The sequence below is a fragment of the Sarcophilus harrisii genome, chromosome 2 (assembly GCF_902635505.1).
Source record: "Sarcophilus harrisii chromosome 2, mSarHar1.11, whole genome shotgun sequence".
Lineage (NCBI taxonomy): Eukaryota > Metazoa > Chordata > Mammalia > Dasyuromorphia > Dasyuridae > Sarcophilus > Sarcophilus harrisii.
Window position 1 is genome coordinate 456651151 of NC_045427.1, and position 24005 is coordinate 456675155.

General features: G+C 32.6%; 1 protein-coding gene across 3 annotated transcripts in view; it reads right to left on the minus strand.

Annotated features, from left to right (window-relative positions):
- Positions 1-24005, minus strand: part of DPY19L3 (dpy-19 like C-mannosyltransferase 3) — a 91230-nt gene that overhangs the window by 46695 nt on the left and 20530 nt on the right. For all 3 annotated transcript variants that reach the window (XM_023494155.2, XM_031954387.1, XM_031954388.1), the window contains 3 exons: positions 13015-13105; positions 7000-7121; positions 2053-2198 (listed from right to left, as the gene is read on the minus strand). In XM_023494155.2, the coding sequence (XP_023349923.1) occupies positions 2053-2198; positions 7000-7121; positions 13015-13105 (359 nt within the window). The remainder of the gene's footprint in view (positions 1-2052; positions 2199-6999; positions 7122-13014; positions 13106-24005) is intronic.

Sequence of the window (24005 nt, forward strand, 5' to 3'; positions counted from 1 at the left end):
CCAAGATATGTGTATGAAAAATTTTACTCAACAGACTGTTCATCAAACTCATACTTCAATTCATTCAATAAAAATTCTTTATCCACTTATGTTTTTTCCCTGTGTATATTGTCAGACCAATCCTTTTTGGTTTTTGTTTGTATTTTTGTTATTTGTTTTTGCAGAGGCAATTGGGGTTAAGTAACTTGCCCAGGATCACACAGTTAGGAAGTATTAAGTAGACTGATCCTTTTTGAGTGGCCTGAGGAAACCTTGTAGCATTTTGAGACAATTTTATCAACACAATGTCAATAGTAATCAGGAGCATCTGGAGGATCTGACTACATGGAATCCCTGCTCCCCTTGGGATTCCTTTATGGCATTATGACAATGCTTACCTTTGGTAAGCATTCATCATCCTCTTTTATCCCTTGCTTGATACTGAAAATCAGAAGATCCCTGAATTGGATGTCTCTGTAGTTGCATCTATCAAGAAATCTCTCATAAGTTATCATTAGTAAAATTTAAATAGTTACTCTTCATATCAACTAAAAATAACTTCATTGTTAAAAAAACATTATTCCTGATATAGCTAGAGTTCCTATTATAAAAGCACTACTACCTTCATGTTAAATTATGATGCTTTAGATCTAGCAGTATTTCAATTTACTTGAAAAACAACTAAATATATAGAATTTTGCAAATAGATACTATTTTGTAAGACTATAGTTTACAAAGTTTAATCTCACTAACATATTGCTTCTATGTAATGAATTATGCTTTAAAATTATTTCAATTCAATTAAAAAAAGTTTATTTAGTGCATACTGTATGCTTTTTTTTTTAATTAAACCTCAAAAGAATTCCATAAGGTAGGAAAGGCTGGTACTATTATATTCACTTCATAGTTGAACAAACTAAAGTATAGAAAAGGTAGACAGCTTGCCTAAGATTACATGGGAAGTTAATGACAAATTTGAAATTAAAATTTGCCTCTACTCATTTGTTGTATGTGCCATGTATCATGCTGAGATATAAAGATAAAAACTAAATAAATCCTACCCTCATGAAACTTAGGACAAACAAGTAAGTAGAGTTTGTATAGTATATATAAAAGAATAGAAAGAGGGTACTTTGTAGCTGGGGCCTCAGGAAAGGTAGAAAGTAGTGCCTGAGCTGAGCTGTGCAGAGAAGAAGGAATTGTAAGAGTTGGGAGAGGAGAAAGGAGTGAATTTCAGGAATGGAGCACAGCCTGTTTAAAATCATAGATATAGGGCTGAGCCACAGAATATAAGAGGGGAATCAATGTATATTAAAGATGGAAAGAAGGTATTCGAGCAAAACTGTAAAAGACCAAAGAATTTTCTATTTGATCCCAGAAGTAGGGAACTACTGAAGTTTATTGAGTATGGAAGTGACATAGTCAGAATTTCCTGGTTAGGAGATTTTCTAGAATCACTTAATAGATTTAGCAAAACAGGAGATTTCTTAGAATCACTTTTCTATCTACATGGAGAACTGATGAGAAAGAGGAAAGACAAAGCAGGGAAACCAATTAGGAAGTTACTGTAGTTATCCTGGCAGGATGTGAAGACCACCTGAAATAAGATGGAAATAACTTGTATCCAAAGTGGATTTTTTTTTTCATTTTACTAAACCAGAAAATAAGTATTCTGAAGGAAAAATAAAACTGTCATCAGAAAAATACAGAATAAGCCATTATTTGTTGAAGAGAAAATAGTACACTTTTGTTTATAAATAATAATAGCTAACAATTATACAGCACTTTAAGATTTATAATGGGTTTTGAAGTTTTAAAATTCACAACTCTTCTAAAGTAGAAACTACAAGTTTTATAGTATCTTCATTTTGGAAGTCAGGAAAGTGAGATTCAAAATTTGCCCAGGGTCACAGAGTAAATAAGTGTTAGAGGCAGTATTTGAATCCAGTTTTCTTTACTCCAAGTCTAACACTCTGTCTACCATATTATGCTATTAAATATAATCTTATTTTTACCATCCAAAAAAGGAAATATGTATATATATATATATAGAGAAATATCAATCCAACTCACCTATTTATAACATACCAGAAAGCTGCTAAGAGCCCTGACAACCATGTTCCACTAAGAAGCCAGCTGGTTACATAAAGAGCTGTGACATACATTGCTTGGAGTCCAAATAAAGTGTAGATATAAAAATAAACAGGCTCTAAATATGTCTGTAAAACAGAAGTATAGCATCAAAAGTTTTTGTTAACTCTTATCATCATTAATTTATTAAATAGTAAATAGTAGATTTTTAGGTCAAGAAACCAATACTAACTCCAAAGCATTCTTTTCCCCCCAGCCCCATTATGTATAATTTACTAAGCATATATTAAATTTAGCACCTTAGAAAAAAGTGGAAATATGGAAGGGGAAAAACATTTCCCTAATCTTCCTTAATTATATTTTCCCTTTGTTGATTGTCTCTAGTTTATTGTGTCTAAATCTTGTTTATACATAGACATAATTTTTTATACATAAGTATATACACATAACATGATTTTTTTGCCTATTGTTTCCTTCACTGGTCAGTGAGCTCCTTAACAACAGTTTCTGATACATACTATGTGCTTAACAAATACTAGACTGATGTGGCAAGCATCTGAGGCATGATTTATAATCCAGATACTATCAAAAAGAGATTTTTCATGAATGAAAAGAGATTTTCATAAAATAATGCTTCATATCTTTGGAAATAACTGACATCCTCCAAGTCATCTTTTTTTTCAGTCTAAATATCAGCTTACAGGACCTGATTTAGAGCAGGAAGGGACCTCAGAGATTACCTAGTTCAGAGATTCTTAAAATTCATGGTCATGGACTAATTTATTTATTCTTCTTTTCTTTTAAAAAAATTTATTTAGTATTTCATTTTGCCCCAATTACATGTGAAAATAGATTTTAATATTGTTTAAAAACTTTGAGCTCTAAATTCTCTTCTTTCTTCTCTTCCCAAACCTCCCTTGTTGAGAAGGCAAGCAATTTGATATAAATTATACATGTATATGTCATGTTGTAAAAGAAAACATAGACCAAAAAAAGCAAAAACTAAACCAAAACAACTCTCAAGAAATAATGACAAAAAGTATGCTTCAATCTGTATTTAGACACCATCAATTTTTTCTCTGGAGATGGATAGCATTTTGTATCCTAAGTCCTTCAGAGCTGTCTTGGATCACTGTATTTCTGAGAATGACTAAGTCATTCACAAATGATCATCCTATAATATTGGTATTACTTTATACATAGTACTTTTCATTTTGCATCAGCTCATGTAAATCTTTCCAGGTTTTTCTGAGAGCATCCTGCTCATCATTTCTTATAGCACAATAATATTCCTTCATAATCATATACTATGAACCCTCAATTTTCAATTCTTTGCCATTAGAAATGAGCTACTATAAATGTTTTTATACATAAGTCTTTTTCCTTTTTATTTCTTATCTCTTTTGGGACACAGATCTAGTAGTGCTATTGCTTTGGGTATAGTTCCAAATTGTTCTAAAGAATGGATAATCAATTCCCAACTCCACCAACAATGCACTGATTGTCCATTTTCCCCGGATCCCCTCCACCATTTGTAATTTTCCTTTTCTATCTTCTTAGCCAGTTTAGTAGGAATGAGGTAGTACCTCAGAATTGTTTTAATTTTCATTTCTCTTATCAACAGTGAGTTAAAACATTTTTTCATATGGTTATAAATAATGTTGATTATTTCATCTGGTAATTATTCATAACTTTTGGTAATTTATCAATTGAGGAATTTATAAATTTTATAAATTTTGCCCAGTTCTCTATGTATAAGAAATAAAGCCTTTTTCAGAGAAACATGCTTAAATTTTTTTTCAGTTACTATTGCTAATTGTATTTCCTTCTATACCATTCCTCCTGTTTATTCTATTTTCTTTCATCCTTTCTCTCCTTAAGTGTTTTGCTTCGGACTATACCCTCCCCAATATGTCTTTCCTTCTCTCACTGCCCCTCCATCCCTCTTCATTTATCCCCTTCCTCTCTTCCTTTCCTGTAGGGTAAGAGAAATTTCAATTCCCAATTGAATATGTATGTCACTCCCTCTTTAAGCCAACTGAGATGAGATTAAGTAAGGTTCACTCCCTCTCCCTCCTAGCCCTTTTGCTCTCTTTCCCCTCCAGTGTAAAAGCTTTTTCTTGCCTCTTTAATGTGAAAGAATTTACCCCATTCTATCTTTTTCTTTCCCTTTCTCTCAGTACATAACTCTCTCACCTCTTAATTTTATTTTTTTTTTAGATATTATCACTTCATATTCGACTCAGACATATACTCTGTCTATAAATATGCCTTCTAACTGCCTTAATAATGAGAAAGTTCATATGAGTTATAAGTATCATCTTCCCATGGAGGGATGTAAACAGTTTCATCTTAAGTGAGTCCCTTATGATTTCTCTTTCCTGTTTACTATTTTTATGCCTCTCTTGAGTCTTGCTGCTGAAAGACAAATGTTCTATTTAGCTGTGGTCTTTTCATCAAGAATGCTGGAAAATCTTCTATTTCACTGAATGTCCAATTTTTTCTCCTGGAGGATTAAATTCAGTTTTGCTTAGTAGGTAGATTCTTAGTTGTAGTTGTAATCCTACCTTTTTTGCTTTCTGTGTTTCAAGTTCTCTGATCCTTTAATGTATAAATGCTAAATTTTGTGCTGTTCTTTTTCTCCATGATACCTGAATTATTTCTTTTTGGATGTTTGCAATATTCTCTTCTTGACCTGGGAGCTCTGGAATTTGGCTTATAACATTACTGGGAGTTTTCATTTTGGGAGCTTCTTAGTGAATTCCTTCAATTTCCATTTGCCCTCTGTTCCTGATCATTTCTTGAAATGATGTATAGAATCTTTTTTATTTTTTTGGTCATGACTTTCAGGTAGCTTAATAATTGTTAAATTATCTCACCTATTTTCCAGGTCAGTTGTCCTTTCAATGAGATATTTCATATTTTCTCATATTTTTTCATTCTTTTGGTTTTGTTTTGTTTTTTTGTTTCTCATAAAGTTACTAGCTTTCATTTGCTTAATTCTAATTTTTAAGGAATTATTTTCTTTAGTGAGATTTTGTACTTCCTTTTCCATCTGGCCAATTCTAATTTTTAGAAAGATTTTTTTTCCTCAATGCATTTTTGTGCTTCTGCTTTTTAAGGCATTCTCCTATTGGCTTTTTGTATTTCTTTTATCATTTTGTCTAATCTATTTTTTAGGGTGTTATTTGCTTCTGTATTTTTTTTTTTGTCTCTTCTCCAAGCGGTTGACTTATTTTTCATAATTTTCTTGCATTAATCTCATTTCTCTTCCCAATTTTTCCTCCACCTCTCTTAATTGATTTTCAAAATCTTTTTGAACTCTTCCATGGTCTGGGACCAATTCCTGTTTTTCTTAGCTTTAGATACAGGAATTTCTGACTTTGCTATCTTCTGAGTGTGTGTTTTGATCTTCCTTGTCATGAGAGTAGTTTTTTCTATGGTCACAATGTTTTTCTGTTGTTTTCTTATGTTCCTAACCTATTTCTTGGCTTTTATCTATTTGTTAAAGTAGGGCTCTGCTTCCAGGATGGAGGATGGCCTGTCCCAAACTTCAGAGGATTTGTCAGCTATTTTCAGAAATACTTCTACGGACCTAAAAGTTTTCAAATCTTCCAAGGTGGGACAGTCTAAGAAGAGGTGTGCTTACTACATTCTGGTCTGTGAGTGATCACAAGTATTCTTTTCTTCCATGGAACTGTGAGGAGTATCTCTGCTCTATTGTGGCCACAGGCTCTGGTATCCTAGTGTTCCTCCTCACCCTGGCACTGCCATCCAGGACTGCAATCCAGATCCAAGTTTGAGCTAAAGCCTCAGTGTTCTGCCTCCTCTGTTTTGAAAGCAAAAAGACTCCTGTAATCTTCTTCTGACCAGCTCATCACTCGCCTACCATCTGTGGGTTGAGGCTTGGAAGCAAGTGCTGCCATCGCTGATTCAGTTTCTCCAAGGCCTGCTCCTGGTTTGCCAGGACTGGGTTTGTGCCGGCACAGCCTGCGCTGGATTATATTCCACTTTCATCCAGGTGTGACAAACCTTTTTCTGTTGACTTTCTAAGTTGTCTTTGGCTGAAAGGTTATTTCACCCCATGGGTTCTGCTACTCCAGGAATTGTTTTATGACATTATTTAAAGATATTCAGATATTTAAAGATATTGAAGAAAGCTCAGGCAAGTTCCTGCCTTTTCCCCCCACTATCTTGTTTCTACCCTCTCCACAGTGTTGTGAGCCTACTTTTTTGCTTTGTATTCAAGAAAGTGCTAGCAATGCTTCCTCTTCCCAAAAAAGGGCAAAGAACAACCCAATGAGTTTCTCGGCATTATTCTGCAGTCCAAATAATTGTGCCTGAACTTAGCCCATTCTCCTGAGAATAGCACATTACTGTTGTTTTTTTAATGACTTCTTTTTTTTTTTTTTTCTGCAAGGCAAATGGGATTTGAGTGATTTGCCCAGGATCACATAGCCAGGACATGTTAAGTGTCTGTAGCCAGATTTGAACTCAGGTGCTACTGATTTCAATGCTCTATCAATTGTGCCATCTAGTTGCCCCATTACTGTTGTTTTAAAAAGAAATTGTCTCTACTCTTATAAATTAAGATTCCTGAGTTCCAATATTGATATAAATGGGAGTTGCTTTCCCTTTGAGGTAAATTAGAAATGCTAACTTTTAAAGTGAATATCCTTTAAACTACATATTTATATTATTGCATGCTTTATATTTTTATATGTGTAAATATTAAAATGCATTATAACATATTAACAAAAAGCAAAGACCATAATGCAAGTTTAAAAATGTGTATTTTAAAAGCAAATTTGTAAATATCTGATACAGATTTCAAGAACAAAAATAGAAGCAGCTATAATTCAAAACAGCAAATTGTCACCTTCATGTGATGATATTAATTAAATGACACAAAAGAAACCCAAAGTGTACCTGTATAGGTAGAACTCGATATAAAATGCTGAGAAAAACCTCCTGGTAAATATTCATTCGTTCAAGGATGTTAATTGTTCTCATTGATTCAGTTTTATTATCATATATCAATCCATGGAAACCTAAAGTTAATATTTAAAAATTAAAAAAAATAATATTTTAATTGTAATCATTCTTTAAAATAGTATAGATTTAAATGACATGATTTTCCAAAATTATATCAAGAAACTCTCTGTTATCAAATCATTTACTTTATGCACACCAAGCACAGTTCTCAAAATTTCAAAGTAGAAATAGACTGGTATAATAGAAAGAACATTAGATTATGAATAAAATCTGGGTTTCAGTCACTTCTGCTGGTTAGTAGACATGTAACCTGAGAATATAGATTAATATTACTTAATCTTTTTAAGTCTTTAGTTTTCTCATCTATTAAAAAAAAAAACATACAAGGGGAGTTTGTCTGATGGTTTGTTATGAAGATTAAATGAGATAATCTTTGTGAAAGTGCTTTGAAAACTGTCAAGTCCTATGCAAATATGAAGGATTTATTAGGTTAACATTTAAGCACTGAAGCCTCTGAAAATATATAATGGATTCTTGCAACTACAATTCAGGGGATTTATAAAATGGTATGGTAAATAGGATATAGATCCCAGGACATTCTTCTTCCTTACTCAACGAGTTCAGGTCCAGAGCCAGGCTCAGAATATTTCCTATCCATTTCTTGCTCTAAGGGACATCAGGGATGCTGATATCCCCACAAGTAAGCCAGTTTCTCAATCTATTCCATGCCTATGACCTACTGAGCTATTCCAACTCAACCTAAATTAGAAATGGCCATATCCTTGACCTTGCTTTCATCCACAAGAATTTCATTTCCATATTATAGAACTCTGAAATTCCTTTACTTAATGTATTTTATCATTTCATCTTTCTCTACATCTTATGACCTCAAAATCTGCACTTCATTTTCATCATGATCTTCACTACCAACAATTCTCAGTTTTTTCCTATGCTGTCAACTCTGTACTGGCTATACTTTCCTCTCCCATCTTGGGAATCTGTTGGTAAACCCATTCTATACCAACTCTCACACTTAACCAATCCACTGCTAAATCTTGTCATTTCTACCTCTACAATATTTCTCTTACATAATCCCTTCTCCTTACTCATACAGCCACAACACCTCTTGTCTGGTCTACTACAAGACTTAGTTCATTCAGATGTCAGTGATTTTTTTCTAAAACACACATCTGACCAGGTCACTCCCTTGCTCAATGAACTACAATGGATCTTTATCACATCCAGGATCAAATATAATGCCTTGTGATTAGCATTAAAAGCTTTCCTTAAGATAGTCACAGTGGTGCATTATTGATGCAATTGTGAATCAATAAGACCATTTTGGAAAACAATTTGGAATTTCAAATAAAATAACTGTTGAACCCCTTGACTCAGAAATTTCACTATTAGGCTTATCCTAAGCCTAGGGGCTACTAGGCCTCCAAGGGGACCACTAATAAGAATAAAGTCCCCACATGCGGTAAATGTTTATATAGCAGCCCTTTTCTGATAGAAAAGAACCGAAAACAACATTGTCCATCAACTGGGGAATAGCTATTCAATTGTGGTACATGAATGGAATCGATTATTACTGTGCTGTAAGAAATAACAAACATAATCATTATAGAGAAACTTGTAAAGATTTACATGAACTGATGATGAGTGAAGTAAGCAGAGACAAAAAAGAATATACATAACGATTATCCTATAAATGGAAAGAACAATCATACACACACAAAAATCAAAAGTGAATGATGCAAAATTACAAAGAATAAGTATGTCTCCAAGGAAGAGATATGAGAAGATACTACTCCTATTCCATCCCTGTGCCAAGGTGAGAGCTCTACAATAATTTTGGTAAGTATTCATCTCCTTATTTTTTGTTTCACTTAATACTGGTACCAGGGATCAGTGAAATGGTCTCTGATCTCAAGGAACTGACATATTATCATAGAAATAAAAGATATATGGGCATCCCATGGGCATCTCAAATATATTCCATGAACATCTCAAATTAAGCATGTTGAAAATGCCACTCATCATTTTCTCCCCAAAGCCACTCCTGTTGCTAGCTTTGCTATTACCTTTAATGATACCAACATTCTTCCAGTCAGGTAAGAATGCAATATTAAAGTTAACCTATATCCTTCCTGTCTCTCCCCTCCCACAATTACCAAATCTTGTCAGTTCTATATCTGCAACATCTTTCATATTCCCATACAATTTCCATCTGCATTCTCACTATGATACTCTAGTCAAGCCCTTAGCATCTTTCACTTAGCCCATTATGCTACCCATCTAAGCAGTTCTTTCTTCTTTTCTCCTCTTTCTAATCTATCCCCTAACAGTTTTCAAATTAATATTCCTAAAATATGATAGGTCTGGCTACAACTCTACTCTCTTCAAGAAACTTCAGAGACTTTTTTTTTGTCTCTGGGATAAAAGATAAACTTTTATTTAGCATTTTAAAGTCCTTTTACAATCTATTCTTCATCTATCTTTCTTGACTCATTTTCCACTACTTTCCCTCATATGATTTCTACGCCAGATAAACAAACGTATTTGCTGTTCTTCAATAAAGAATCCTCTCTCCACATTTTCTTTATGGAAGCCTTCACTCCCTTCGAGATTCAAGAGTCATCTCCTTCAAGAAGCTTTTTCTGATTTTTCTATTTCATCTGTCTACTTCTCTCCTATGCCCTAATGAACTTATGTTGCAAAGTTTGCACTTTGGGCAGCCAGGAGGCATAGTGCATAGAGCACTGAATCTGGAGATCCAACCTCAGACTGCTGCTAGCTGTGTAATCCTAGTTAAGTCATTTAACTTCTATTTCCCTCAATTTCCTTATCTGTAAAATGAGGATAAAACTGTACTTACCTCACAAGGTTGTTGTGAGGTTCAAGTGAGTTAATATTTTTGAAGAGACAGTTCTGGGCACATGATAAGAGATATATAAATGTTAACTAGTATTGCTGTCATATTTACTTATTTGTGTACATGCTGTTTGTCCCTAGTGAAATGTAAGCCACCTCCTTTAAGAGACCCTTTCTGATTCTTTGAATAGAATGTATGTTTTTTGAGGGCAGGAACCATTTCATTTTTCTTTCTGCATCCCCCATGCTTAGCACAATGCCTGCCTAAGACATACTTAATTAATACTTAATATTCTATTGAATGGAGAAATAAAGAAGGTACATGACAAGAGTTCTATGGTATATAGGTTCAGAGTGAGAAGGACATGGATGATAATCCAGCAAGGGAAATTTCAAAATATGGTCCTGCATGTAAAAAGAGAACCACTACAGAACAGTATCACAAAAAAGTGAGGTGGATAAAGTGTCCAGAGGGAGATGGTAATCAACAATGTCAAACACTGACTGCACACAGGTTAAAAAGGATGAGGACTCAGAAATGTCCCCTGGATTTAGCAACAAACAACTCAATGATAACTCCAGAGAGAGCAGTTTCACTCAATTGTTGACAGGGGGTTGAGGGTAGGAAAGAATGAATTAGAGGTGAAAAAACCTGAAACAATAAGCGTAGGGGTTTTTTCCTAGAAGTTTAGCAGTTAAACAGAAAATATGGGAGTCAGTATATAAAGAGTTTGAAAATTAGGGAGAAATGACTATTATAGGGGTAGGCTCCTAGAAGAAACAGAAGAGCAAAAAGATAAATAAGGGGTTGGAGTTGATAAGGAGGGTCACTTCATCTTCCATGACTATGTTAAAGGCACTAAGTTAAAAAAACCTAGTAGTACTTGCTCTTAAGGAAATTACATTCATATTTATAGAGGAAATCTTAATGGTAATTCAGTATTCAGGTAGTATATAAAATTTAAGTCAAATTCAAATTTAATAAATATTTACTGTGTATAATATAATTGTTGATCCTAAGAAAAAGATCTCATATTTATCATGCCACCAATTAAGATAATAGGAGCTAAGAAATATAAGTCTTAGTATCCTCTGTTCCTTTTTCTGTCATCTGCAAAAGCATTAGAGACTATACATATACTACTGTAATTTTTTTCTTTGTTATTGCTTACCACAGCCATGACTTTAAAACCCATGAACTGTCAAGAAGCTTCTCCACACTAAACTGGAAGCTTCTCTGTATAACGGCTGGTCCTTAGACAGTGAGTATTATCTATTGCTAGTTTCATACTCAAAGCCTCAGAGAGCATCTACATTACTCTGAGCAAATATATATATATATATATATATATATATATATACAGTGGGAGAAAATCTTTTGGTTGACTTCAGTATAATATAAAAGTATGATTGACTTGTGCATGGGCAACAGAGGGAATAAAAAAGATACCAGAGGAGTGATTTCAAAAGGTAAGAGAAATAAAGGAATATATATATATATATATATACACATACATTCATGATTAAAAAATATATATTTCTAGACACAGATAAAATTGACTATATATAGTCAAGTGATCCATAATGTATTTATCTTAGCATTTTCTTAATATAGCAGAATAATGAAATGTTATTATTATAACTTCTATTTTGTTCTATTTTCCCATGCTAGTTGCTTTTAAACTGAATATTTTTATATTTCCCTTGAGTGAATGTTTTTTAAGCAGACCAGTATGAGAATTAAGAAGCAGAACAGGCCTATCAGCCTACATAAATGTGCAAGGAATCCTTAAAGGATGAGAGATGGTACATGCCAGGCAAGACAAGCTATTGGTGCTAGCTCCATAGCCAATATCCCTCAGACTCCAATGGATACAGCAAAGGCTCCTGAAACCAGAAAGGCTGGGAATAGTGTTTTCCCCAGACCACCAGCCCTGTTTCTAGCTTGGCAATCCCTATGGAAAAGAGGCCTATTTTCCTTACTACCTCCATCACTAGACACTGATGAGCAGATAAACCCAAGAAATCTAGGAATGAGAGTCCTACTTCCTCCCCAACTCCCATCCTATCATCCCCAAAAATAAGCCTGACAGAAATGAAGTCTGGCATTGCTTCTACAGGTACTGAAGTCTTATCCTTCACCTCCCATATCCACTATGCCCCTATCGCCTTCAGCAACTATAGTTATTGGAGATCCAGAAAAAAAAGTTATTGACAACAAAGCCTTTAGTAGTCAGAAGGCTCAAAATGAGAAACAGATATGATTTTATTAACAGAAATAATATTTTAAAAGATGCATTACCATCTGTTTTGCACTGTCCCCTAAGAACCATAGGATATTTTTCCATTTTACTTAAATGTCCTATATGTGTCATCCCACCCCATTAAATTGTGAGTTCTTTAACAGTAGGTCCTGTCTCTGCTTTTTAATTTGTATATTCAGTGCTGTGTATAAAAGGCATTTAATAAATTCTTTTTAATTCAACTCTTCATTCAAAATCCAGAAAATTCAAAAAGAATAGTTGTGTATGTGTGTATTTAAGGGAGGCAAGTGCAAATGTATAACAAAATATTTTAAAAGCAGTGTTTAAATGGTCACAATAAAGACTTCTTTTATGACCAAGGCAGCTGTATAAATTTGTAGTAGTGATTTGTTTTATTTTTGATTTTTTTTTAAGGGGAAGAGAGTGTTTAGCCTTATGATTTCATCAGTGTAAGGAAATTTCAGGTGAGAAAATTCCTTTTATTAACATAGAAGAGCCACTGTTTATTTAGCCAAATAGTTACCCAAGTCATTAAAGTTAAATGATCTGCCCAGCATCACACAATTAGTAAATCCTAGGGCCTGACTTGAAGACAGTCCTGTTATCCTGATCCAAGGCTGGCTTTCTGACTACTATAGCACTCTCCTTATGAATCTGGGACAATCTTTAAAATAACTTCCATCTACTTCTCAAATAATAACCATAACTTCATTTTAAAAGTACAATATTGATTAAAATAATATCTTCAAATGAGTTACACGTAAAACAATTCCACAGAATAATAGGTAAAACTTTCTATTAATTTAATTACCTTTTGAAATAGTTGGAGCCTGTAGCATTTGTTTGTAATAAGAGTAATATAATCCACATTCTGTTCTGAATGATATTTCTCGCTCTACTTCCTGGAAAAAAAAAAAGAGATTCTGTTTTGTGTGTGTGTGTGTGATTTTAGCATATTTCAGCAATTGTTATAGTGGCAATGAAGGGAGAAAAAACTCTGAAACCAGAATCTCAGGAAATTAGTCAAGTAAGTTTACATGTGAGTTTATCCAAAGGATTAAAAAAAAAAAAAAAGGTTCTACACAGAAAAAGAAATCAAATTTAAATTTTAAAAACTTACATATTCCCACATAATATTAGAATCATGGCAATTATAGGTAGCCTAAAAATAAACTTTAAAAAAAAGTAATATTGATCCCACACTAATAATGCAAATGAGCAATTTTCTTTTCACTCTAAAAATATAAGGTATTGTCACTAAAGGAAGGACTTTTACATATGAATTTTACTTTGACAAGTGTCACCAAAGTAGAAAAATATTAATGGAAGAAAATGAATAAAAAATGTTAAACTGAATTTAAATAATTTATTCCATCCCAAAAGAATTGAAAATTTAAAATAATCTTGTTATAGTCACATTTGGTTATATAACACTGTATAATACTGAATTTAACTGAAAAAACAATATAAAAATGTCAGGGCTGATGGTGGTTGTAGAAGAGTGGCATACCCCAAAGAATATTGAGTTTTGGATCACAGACCCAAGTTTAAAAGTCAATTCAATCAAACTGTGTGACCTTAGGAAAATCATAATCTCTCTCTGGGTCTTAATTTCCTCATTATGTAAAGAAGGGGATTAATCTACATTAAATGAAGCATCCTATACAGGTCAAAAACCTATGATTTTATAAAGTTCCTAGGATACATATATGTGTATGTGTATTGTATACATATATTGTGTGTATATATGAATATACATATATATATTTATCCACACATATGTTTACAATTAAAATAAAATTAGAATTCACATCAATATTGAATCTTTCATTTGGTAGGTCAGAAAATTCTATCCTGCAGTATGCAAAATCGGACTTCTTTCACAGAAATATAACTTTTTCAGAAGAATATTGTTATATCAATTTTAGGCATAAGTTCACATAGGGGGAAATGGTTTGGTATGTGTTAAGTCAGATGAGCTCTAAGATCCTTTCTGACTTAAATTCTGTAAATAGTTTATCAATTGTAGTATTAATATTTTACAACTAAAGACTCCCAATGTTTTTCCTTTTTAACATTCAGTATTACTAACTATTATCATTCTTAAGACTACTTTCCCTAAAAGATTATGTTTTTAGTTGAGCTTATTTTTTCCACCTTCCAACTATTTCTCAGGTAAAAATAATAACAATTCCATTTTAAAAAGCAGTCCACTAGGCTTTATTTTTGATGTGGTGATTATGTATGATACAATTTTTTTATTTTCTAGAGCACTGATCCTCTCTAAATTCAATATGATAGTACCAAAGAAATTCTTTCTACATCTAGTAGTGGGGTATTTACATTTTTAGTAAGACATAGTCATAAGTCCCCTAAAGTGAAGAACCACTGTTTTCCAGTAATTAATTTTGGTAATATACTTTAATAGCTCACAATATGTTGTGTTCATTTCAACACAAGTTTCTCAAAGGCCTCATTTCTCAAACAGAGGAAACTGAATCAAATTTATAAAAAATAAGAGCCATGCCCCAACTCATAAATAATCAAAAGATATGATTTGTGTCCAAAGAGCTATAAATTCATGCATATCCTTTGATCTATAAAGATCACTAATAGGCATGAATACCAAAAGCGATCCCCAACCCTCCCCTCACCCCCCAAAAAAAAGAAAGAAAGAAAAATGACCTATATGTACAAACAAATATTCGTAGCAACTCCCTTGCCAGGACAAAAAAAAAAAAAAAAAAAAAAAAAAAAAAAACCTGGAAATTGAGGTGATATCTATCAATTGGGGAATGGCTCAATAAACTGTGGTATGTGATTGTAATAGAATATAGTTGTTCAATGAAAAATGATGAGCAGGATGTGCTCAGAAAAAAAAAACAATTAGAAAATCCTTTATGAATTCAAACAAAATGAAATGTACTGTATAAAAAGTAATAGTAATATTCTGGGATGACCAATTGTAAATGACTTTGCTATTCTCATAGTATAATCATCCACCACTACTATGAAAAAGGAAATGATGGTGTCTGAATGCAGATTGAAGCATATTCTCTCTCTCCCTCCCTCCCTCCCTTCCTCCTTCCCTCCCTCCCTCCTTCCTTCCCTCACACACCCACCCACACCCACCCACCCTTAATTTTTCCTGAGGGTTTTTTATTTTCATTAGGGTGGGAAATCTATATTTTCTCTCACAACTTCTTTAACAACTTAACATACTTCATATGTGGTTTCTTAATTATGGGTGGGGATGAGGGAGAAAACCTAGAACTCAACATTTAAAAAAATCAAATATTAAAAAACTACTTTGAATGTACATGGGGGAAAATATTAAATAAATTAATAAAATACAATATGTTGTCTTGCTTACTGTGAGCTAAACAAGTTTTTTATGTTCTCTAATAAAGCAATCTGAGTTTGAAAAAAGCTCCAACCACTCTCATAAAACTAATTTCATTCCCATAGCTTTCTTTATAAAAAAGGACAATACAGAAAGCATTAAAGACATGATTTTTCAAGCATAGGCAATAGTCATTTTGGTTAAAATGATGTTTTTTTTTTTTCCTAGCAGTGATCAAAGATTTAGCTTTTATTTTCATTCATGCTGATATATTCAACCTTACTCTTCCAAGAAATTGTTTAATTACTCTTATCATAATATTAAACCAAAATATCATTACTTTTATTCCTCAAACTCTACTCATTAATTATAAACTGTGCTGTAAAATGAACAAATAGGAATGAAAAAATAGTGTTTGTTTTCTGGTTTCTATGTTTTGTGGCAATTTATAGGTTCATCTGAATTTCTGAATTGAGACATTTAAGATCATCTAGTCTAGTATACTTAGTTTTACACAATCTGGAGGGATAGGCATCAAACTTTCTTACTGTTTGGGGAAAGGAGAACAGTCTCCATGTTTAGGAAAGGAGAACAGTCTCCATAACAATGCAATGTGTCTTAGGGGTAGAGGTAACCTGGCTGAAGGTGACTAGGCATCTTCTCCAAAACCACTGAAATTAGTCATTATATCATCCACGTGGTTGAAATTAATTTCAAATTTATTTTGTAGAAAAATGTTAAAAATCCACAAACAATTTACAAACCTACTTTAATATAATTTTCACCTCTATATAATGTAAAGTATTTAAAAATGCTTTCCCCATCATAAATTGGTGAGGTAAATAGCTTGCATATTAAATGTCTTAATTTATATGTGAGTATAAAAAGGTCTGAAAGATTAAATAACTTGCTCATAATTAAACAACTGGAATAAAATGGCATGTGAGAGTACAGAGTTCTTTTCACTATATCATACTGGCTTTCAATATGAGGAAGAAAGAAAAAATTGTGACTCATTGTGACACAACCTTTTTAATACCCCCTCAAAGTATAAAAACAGAGGGGGACCTAATTAGCAAAAATGCATTCAAACATGATTAATTTGTAATCTTGGCACCAGCTGTATAGAACCAAATGTTATACTTTATTAGACAGACACTTGCAAGTTTTACATCTGCTTCAAGCTAAGAGAACATCTGCTTTATTCATTCAAATGCTTTTCCAGTTTTACAGCAATTTATACTTTGCCTGGTATACCATGCCAACAAAAACCTGTACCAATAGAGGTTACCATCGAAAGACTGAAAATGAACAGCTACTACACATTTTAATTTGCATTTTTTCCACAGAGAATGTAATGCTTTTGAGACAATGAAAGTTCTTCTTCTGAAGATAATAGTAGAAAAGAATGGGAAAATCAAAAAAGTAGAAGGAAGAAATTAGAGAAAAAAAGACAATTTAACAGGTGTTTTGTGTAGCAACTACAAGACAAAACTAAAAGGGAAAACAGGTTTAAATGAGATTTTACTTTTAATGATCTACTTTCCCTACTGACATGAAAGTAGTCAACTACTAACAGAAATGTAAGCCTTTTTAGAAGGGTTACTTTTGTTTGTTGAATTAAGCCTTAAATTACAAACTTCATATAAGTACTTCCTATTTTACAGAATTTCATGAAAAAAATAAATGTTCCCTGAAAGCCTGAGGAAGGTACAAAGGGGAATGGCTCAGGAGTCACAAGCCATGTTATTCAAGATCTAATGCTTATTGTACTAGGAGGGTGTCACGTTCTGTAAGGGTCAGACTCATTGGGTTCTGAGGCCCTTTCCAGCACTAGTATTAGGATTCCTTTTTCAATTCTTTCCTTGCCTTCTTCTTTATTCTTTTTCTTCTTTTTCTTAAAATCCACTTTAAAACCAGATTAGCAAATAAGCTCGGTCACAGCAATTTCATTTACACAGCTGTTGAGAAAGGATCCTACAAGGGAATATCACCAGCAAACATTCAATACACATACATGTTTTCTTGGCTGGTTAAATTTATGGCCATCTGTTAGAATGGCGTAATTTCTATTCTAAAGTTGACTAGACCTTTGGCATAGAACATAAGCTAACAAGATGAGGATTTTTAAGAAATGTGACAACACTTTTGGTAATTCTTTTTCAATTGGAAAAAACTGAAGTAACCAGCAGTCTTATTACTATAGTTTCTATCATTAATTGTGCTTATTCAGATCATATTTATTAATAGACTATCTTCCTGCCTTTTATTTTTCAGGACTGTCCAATGGGAGAAAAAATGCATAATCTATAAATCTTAATAAAAAAGTAAACTAGGAATGAAAATGTTAACATGGAAGAGTCCATGTATGTTAACATGGAAGGAATATATGATATTTTACCCAACCCTGATATATTATTATTACTTATTACTTATTGCCTTATTACTGCCCATAACAGCTTGTAACCACCTGAGAATGCATTTACTCTAAATCATTAACATTTACATTTCTTAAGTACCTACTATGTGCAAGGGACTGTATTAGATACTGATTTTACAAAGCATCATGAAAAAGCCTCTTTTTGGGGGTCTATCCATTCCAACTATGAAGAAAGACTGTTTACAAGGCAACATGGGAAAAGTTACAATTGCCAGAAAAATTTGGAAAAGACTGCACTTAGTCATAACATGACTATAACTAGACAGGTAAGGAGTTCTGTTATCTCAATGATCATCTGAGTTGTATATGTATTGAAATATTGAGAATCTATTGAGAAACAATACATCATCTTTGAAAATTTAAATTATCTCTAAATTTCCTACTTGATAAATCAGAATTAAAAGAATTAAATTTGGCAGCTTTGTCACTAACTATCCCATGCTAAGTAACAAAATGAATGAGAACCATTGCCCTATCTAAGGTGGTACACCAGAATAAGTTTGCTAAATTTTTGTATTCTGAAGTTATATGTTAAGCAGTTTCTATCATTTCTGTGATTAATATGCATTGATCACTAACTCTGAGATCCTTTAGAATAATTTTTCTATTTATCACTACTGGATATAATAACAATGATTATTTACATGACAGATCAGATGAAAATGGGATGTGCCCTATGTTGCAGTCACAATGCATAAAATAATCCATAATGTAGTATTAATTATTATTAAGCACAGCTATTCTGTTGAAGTGCCTATAAAGGAAAAATAAGTTAGTATATTTTATAAATACAAAAATTTTCTCCCAGGCATTTTAGTGATATGATCTTGAGCAACTTTCTCTACTTGAACTCTTCTGTATATAAAGAGAATGTTACATTCATTTAAATAAATGACTTCTAACTTAAAATTTTATGTATATACAAGACATATAACCGTTAACCACTCATTTTGATTAAACACTGATTCATAATTGTTCTCTTATTTTTCTTGCATTAAAGAATAAATTTAAACATTTTATATGTAAAGTAATAAAAATTATAAAACTGCTAAATAAAAAACTAAGAAAAATGAAATATGGAGTGTAGCTTTTAAATACTCTGGTTATTTTTTTACTCTTCCCAAATCTACATGCCATTTTTGATTAAAAATTACTCTAAATTTTTCCATTTTTTCAGTTGGGAAGAAATATTAGCTCATCAAATTACAGATGATATACACATATATACATGTAATATTACATTTTTGTTACAATATTTCCCTACCTCCAAAGTATACCTTATTGATATAATAATCCAGATACACACAAGTTTTTTCTTGACAATTTTAAATCAACGTTTTCTTCATTTTTCATGTTACTCTGCTTCAATTACAATTTTTCAACTACAAATACCTAGAATGAATATTTTTAAATATTTCAGATGCATTGAGCAACTTACTAGCTAACTGTATTATGTACAATTTTTATTTTACCATTTGGATAATTATAGCTTAACCAAATGAACAAAAATATTTCAGGCAAGAAATAATTCGAGTAATTTGGGGAAAATAAACTACCTATCAGAATTTTTTAAATGTCAAAAAAACAACCAAATTTGCTCTTCTTTGCTCTTTGCTTCTAGAACTGCCAAAATTCTAAGAAATATAGAAATGGGTGAAAATGATGAAAGCATGTGCCTTAGCAGAGACAGGGTGGATGAAATAACAGCAGAATGACACAGGCAACTGGTACCTTTGTTTAGATGTTATTAATCTATTACAAGAGATGGTATTAATTAATCTAAGACAGGAGAGGTCTTTATTTTGACAGGGAGGAAGTATAGTGGATAATCAGTTGTGATGATGATACCAAAAATAAGAAAAGAAAGAAAAGCATGTCAGAAGATAAAGAAGAAAGAAGACAAGTTCAGAAGAAAAACAGACAAGGAGGTCAGCATGGGTAGTATCAAGTTAAATTTAATACTACTTTAAAAACAAGCCATATATAGTAGAAATTTAATATTTCATATAAAATTATGTTTTTCTGTTCATTGTATATGAAAATGTTTATATTTATTGATGTTTATAATTTTAAAAGAAAATTTAAAAATATGTCATAATATTGTCTCTCTATCTTTTCAAGATCAGAGAAGCCTGGGCATAATGTCAGGCTTGGATGATGTGTTGGTTAGTATTCCTGAACTGTTTTTTCTTCTTCTTTATTATCTGTTTCAGAGATGGTTTTTGGGGAGAGAGAGAACAGAAATTTTGGGAAATTTAGGTGATATAAAAAATAAAAGACAGTAATAAAATTTTTTAAAAAATTAATTCAATTTCCACAACAATAATAAAAAAGGAAGACTAGCAACAAGCAAAAAACTCGAAGAGAGCCCTTCTATTAGGGAAACTCAAATGGGGAGAGACTGCTTCCAAAAAAAAAAAAAAAATCATAGAGGCTAAGTTTTGCTTCAAAAAGAGAATTACTTCAGGCTTTCCCAGAAACCCAACAAAGAAGATCAAAAGCATTTTAGAATCTTATAATTTTTTGCACACGAGATAAAAATAAAGCAATAAAGCAAAAAATAAAGCAATATCGATCCAACCATGCTAATGGTAGGGAATATAACCTTAAAGACTTTCTTATTGGGGGCAAAAATAAAGTTGACAAAAGATTTGTTGTTCTTTTTTGTTTAATGACATAAAGCTCTGGGATTATAATTAAATACATAAAGAGAAAAAAATAAATACATAAAAATACATAAAAAAATAAATACATAAAGAGAAAAAAATCCAGGAGAAAAATTCTGAAACTTCACCAGTTTCTTCTCACATTGCCCATGAGGCAAAGACTTTTCTTATTTAAAAGTAAAAATATAATCTTGAGTTTTTGGGGTTTTTTTGGGAAGCAAAGGAGGAAGGCCAAAGGGATGGAGAGACCACTAAAAGAGACAAAGATAATCAAAGATGAAGGCAGAGCTGTTCATTTCTTATTTTGCTTCTGTTTTCTCTGACAAGAAGGACTTTTGGACTACAAAGGACAGAAGGTGAATGACCAACTAATGAGGATTTAATATCTGGGATAAGTAAGGAAACCAAAAGTCTGCATGTGGTTGATCTTGTTAAATTTAAGGTACAGTAATCTACATATTCTAGTACAGAAACCAAAAAGAATATGACAGGTTCAAATGAACAAAACCTCTTAATTCTAATGCCTTCTATTAATTATTTCCTACATATGCTATATATAACTTATATGAAAATTCTTTTTCATATTGTTTCCTCCATTAGGTTCTGAGGTCCTAGAGGCCAGGAATTCTTTTTTGCCTGGCACATAGTAGGAACTTAATAAATGCTGAATGATTAATAATCTCAAAAAAACCAAAGACCATTAAACAAAAAACAAAAAAGAACAACAAATCTTTTGTCAACTTTATTTTTGCTCCCAATAATAAAGTCTTTAAGGTTATATTCCCTACCATTAGCATGGCTGGATCAAAAAAAGAAGGAACTAAAATTAAGAAAAATAAGATATATTATAAACAGGGCTACATAATTATTCAGTAGTTTTGCATTTTGAGGAATTACTGAATATGAAATCTCTTTTACAACCTATATTGTTATCATTTTTGGTGTTCCTTGAAGGTGTATCTAAATTTTGGAAACAGTCAAAAGTCAGAGACAAGTTTAGCGAGAAGACGGACATTGAAGTTGGTTAATACTGTTTTAGAGTGGAGAATAAGGCATGCCTTTCTTTAAGGTAATCAGACTGAGTTTTGTAATTCACAAAATGGTGTCAAAGAGTTTCCAAATAAAAACTAACAAAATATATTTTGAGCAAATTGAAGCATCCTTGGCATAAGAATACAGTTCCCCCAAACTGTCTACTTTTCAAAGAATGATTATTTAGGATACATAAACTCTGGTATGCTGATTAAAATCTCAGTTTCATTGACTTAATATCCTTGCACAAGGCTTTGGGATCTAAATGATAAAATAGAATGTTTTTATTCAGTAAAGTAGTTTTCCTTTTAACATAAATCAAGAAGCAGATAAATGAGTTATAAAGCCAATATACCTAAAAACTGAATAGCTCAAAGTTGAAAAAAAAAGACATCTACTCAAATATAGTAATTGCTATTTGAAAGTAAGCATTTCCCCCCTTTATGATTTCGCCTTTGGATAATTTAGAAATAGAGTTGAAAAATTGTTCTGCTTTTACTGGATTTAAATGTTGTAATACAATATCTAAGTACCTAATATGTATACAATACTATATTAATTGCTAATTGAATTACAAAATTATATAAGATATAAACAGATATAAAGTTTGTATAGCTAACTCAACTAAAAATCTTATAGACCACTGGTAGATAAGACAACCAAACAAAAATAATTTCAATATACAACATTAAATTTAAAAATGCATCAGTTACAAAATAAAGTCTATGTGAGATCCAAGGGTGTAGATCATTAAAATTGAATGAGTCAGAGCATACAGCAACTGGATGGAAATAGGCCAGAGAAAGAAGTGAAGATGAGAAAAATCATTAGGAGGCTAATACATTACATGTGAACGAACAATAAGGAGGCCTTGTACTAAGATGGTGATAGTGTGAATTGAGAAAAGAGGGTGGATTAAAAAAATGCTGTGGTCTGGTAATTAATAATATATGTGATATATACGGCAGTTAGGTAGTATAATAGATAGAGCACCAGCCTTGAAGTCAAGAGGACCTGAGTTCAAATCTGGTCTCAGACACTTAACACTTCCTGGCTGTGTGACCCTGGGCAAGTCACTTAACCTCAATTGCCTCAGCAAAATAATAACAACAACAACAACAACAACAACAACAACAATATATGCAATATAAAGGAGGGGTGTTCTGAGTGGGGTCTGATTCAAGTCAGTCTCCACAAGTATTACAAGTCCTGTTTTAGAACAAAGTCAGACACTCATTGTTCATTGAAAAGTTAACAGAGATTTAGCCACAGAAGGAAAAGGATAGTCAACAGGGATGAGCATCAGGGAACCCTTTAAGTCAATTCAGATGAGTGAAGGTCTCATCAAAACCTCCCACTTTGTTTCCTTGTGTCTACTGTAAACCCAAACCATGAGACAGTGACGAGAGTCATCTAGAGTGCTCCAGACTAATATTCTCAGGGAACATCTCAATGCTTTTAAAGGAAGAACTAGCCTAATCTACATGGAAGTAAATGTAAAGTTTTTATACCTACATCAAAAGGGAAGAGCCAAGACAATTTCAAGATTTCAAATGTGTGGAACTTGATGAATGGTGGCGCCCCAGACAGAAATAGTCAAGTCATGAGAAGGAAGGGCTTGGTGATTATCATGGTAAACCTCAACTCTGGATTACTCTCACTACCGGCTTCCTTTACCCCTCCTCACATGCTGCTGAACAGAGAAACCATGCTTCCTGAAATCTACTGTAAATTATGTCCAACTTCAATTGGACCCTCATTATAGCAAGGCAATCCATTTCTCTATTCCATTCTCCAGAAATTATTTCAAATCCTTTCTTTTCATCTCAAACTTCCCCTTCTTCCCATTTTCTTAGATAAAGGCCCTCACCCTATACTTGAGCAAAAAGATGTTGTTTGGCAAAAACTCTCATTTTTACTTTCTCAAAACTTTAATAATCACTCCTGACCTCTCCTTCCCTTGTCTCTGATAATGAAGTGATTTTTCTCCTCATTGAAGGGCAACCTTTTTCTGCATGTCCTGGATTCCACTTCCTTTTTTCTTCTCAGGCAGACTGCTTCCCTCAATCACTACCCAACTTCCTTCCTACTCCTTCTCCCTTACCTTTTTCTTTCCCATCCTGATTATTTCCCAGCTGCACATAAACATGTCTCTCATATCTGATCTCCTACTGGACTCTAAGAAGCAGCAGCCCTCTTTGTTTCTCTCTCTCTCTCTCTCTCTCTCTCTCTCTCTCTCTCTCTCTCTCTCACACACACACACACACACACACACACACACACACACACAATGTATTTAATAAATACTTTCTCATTCTATT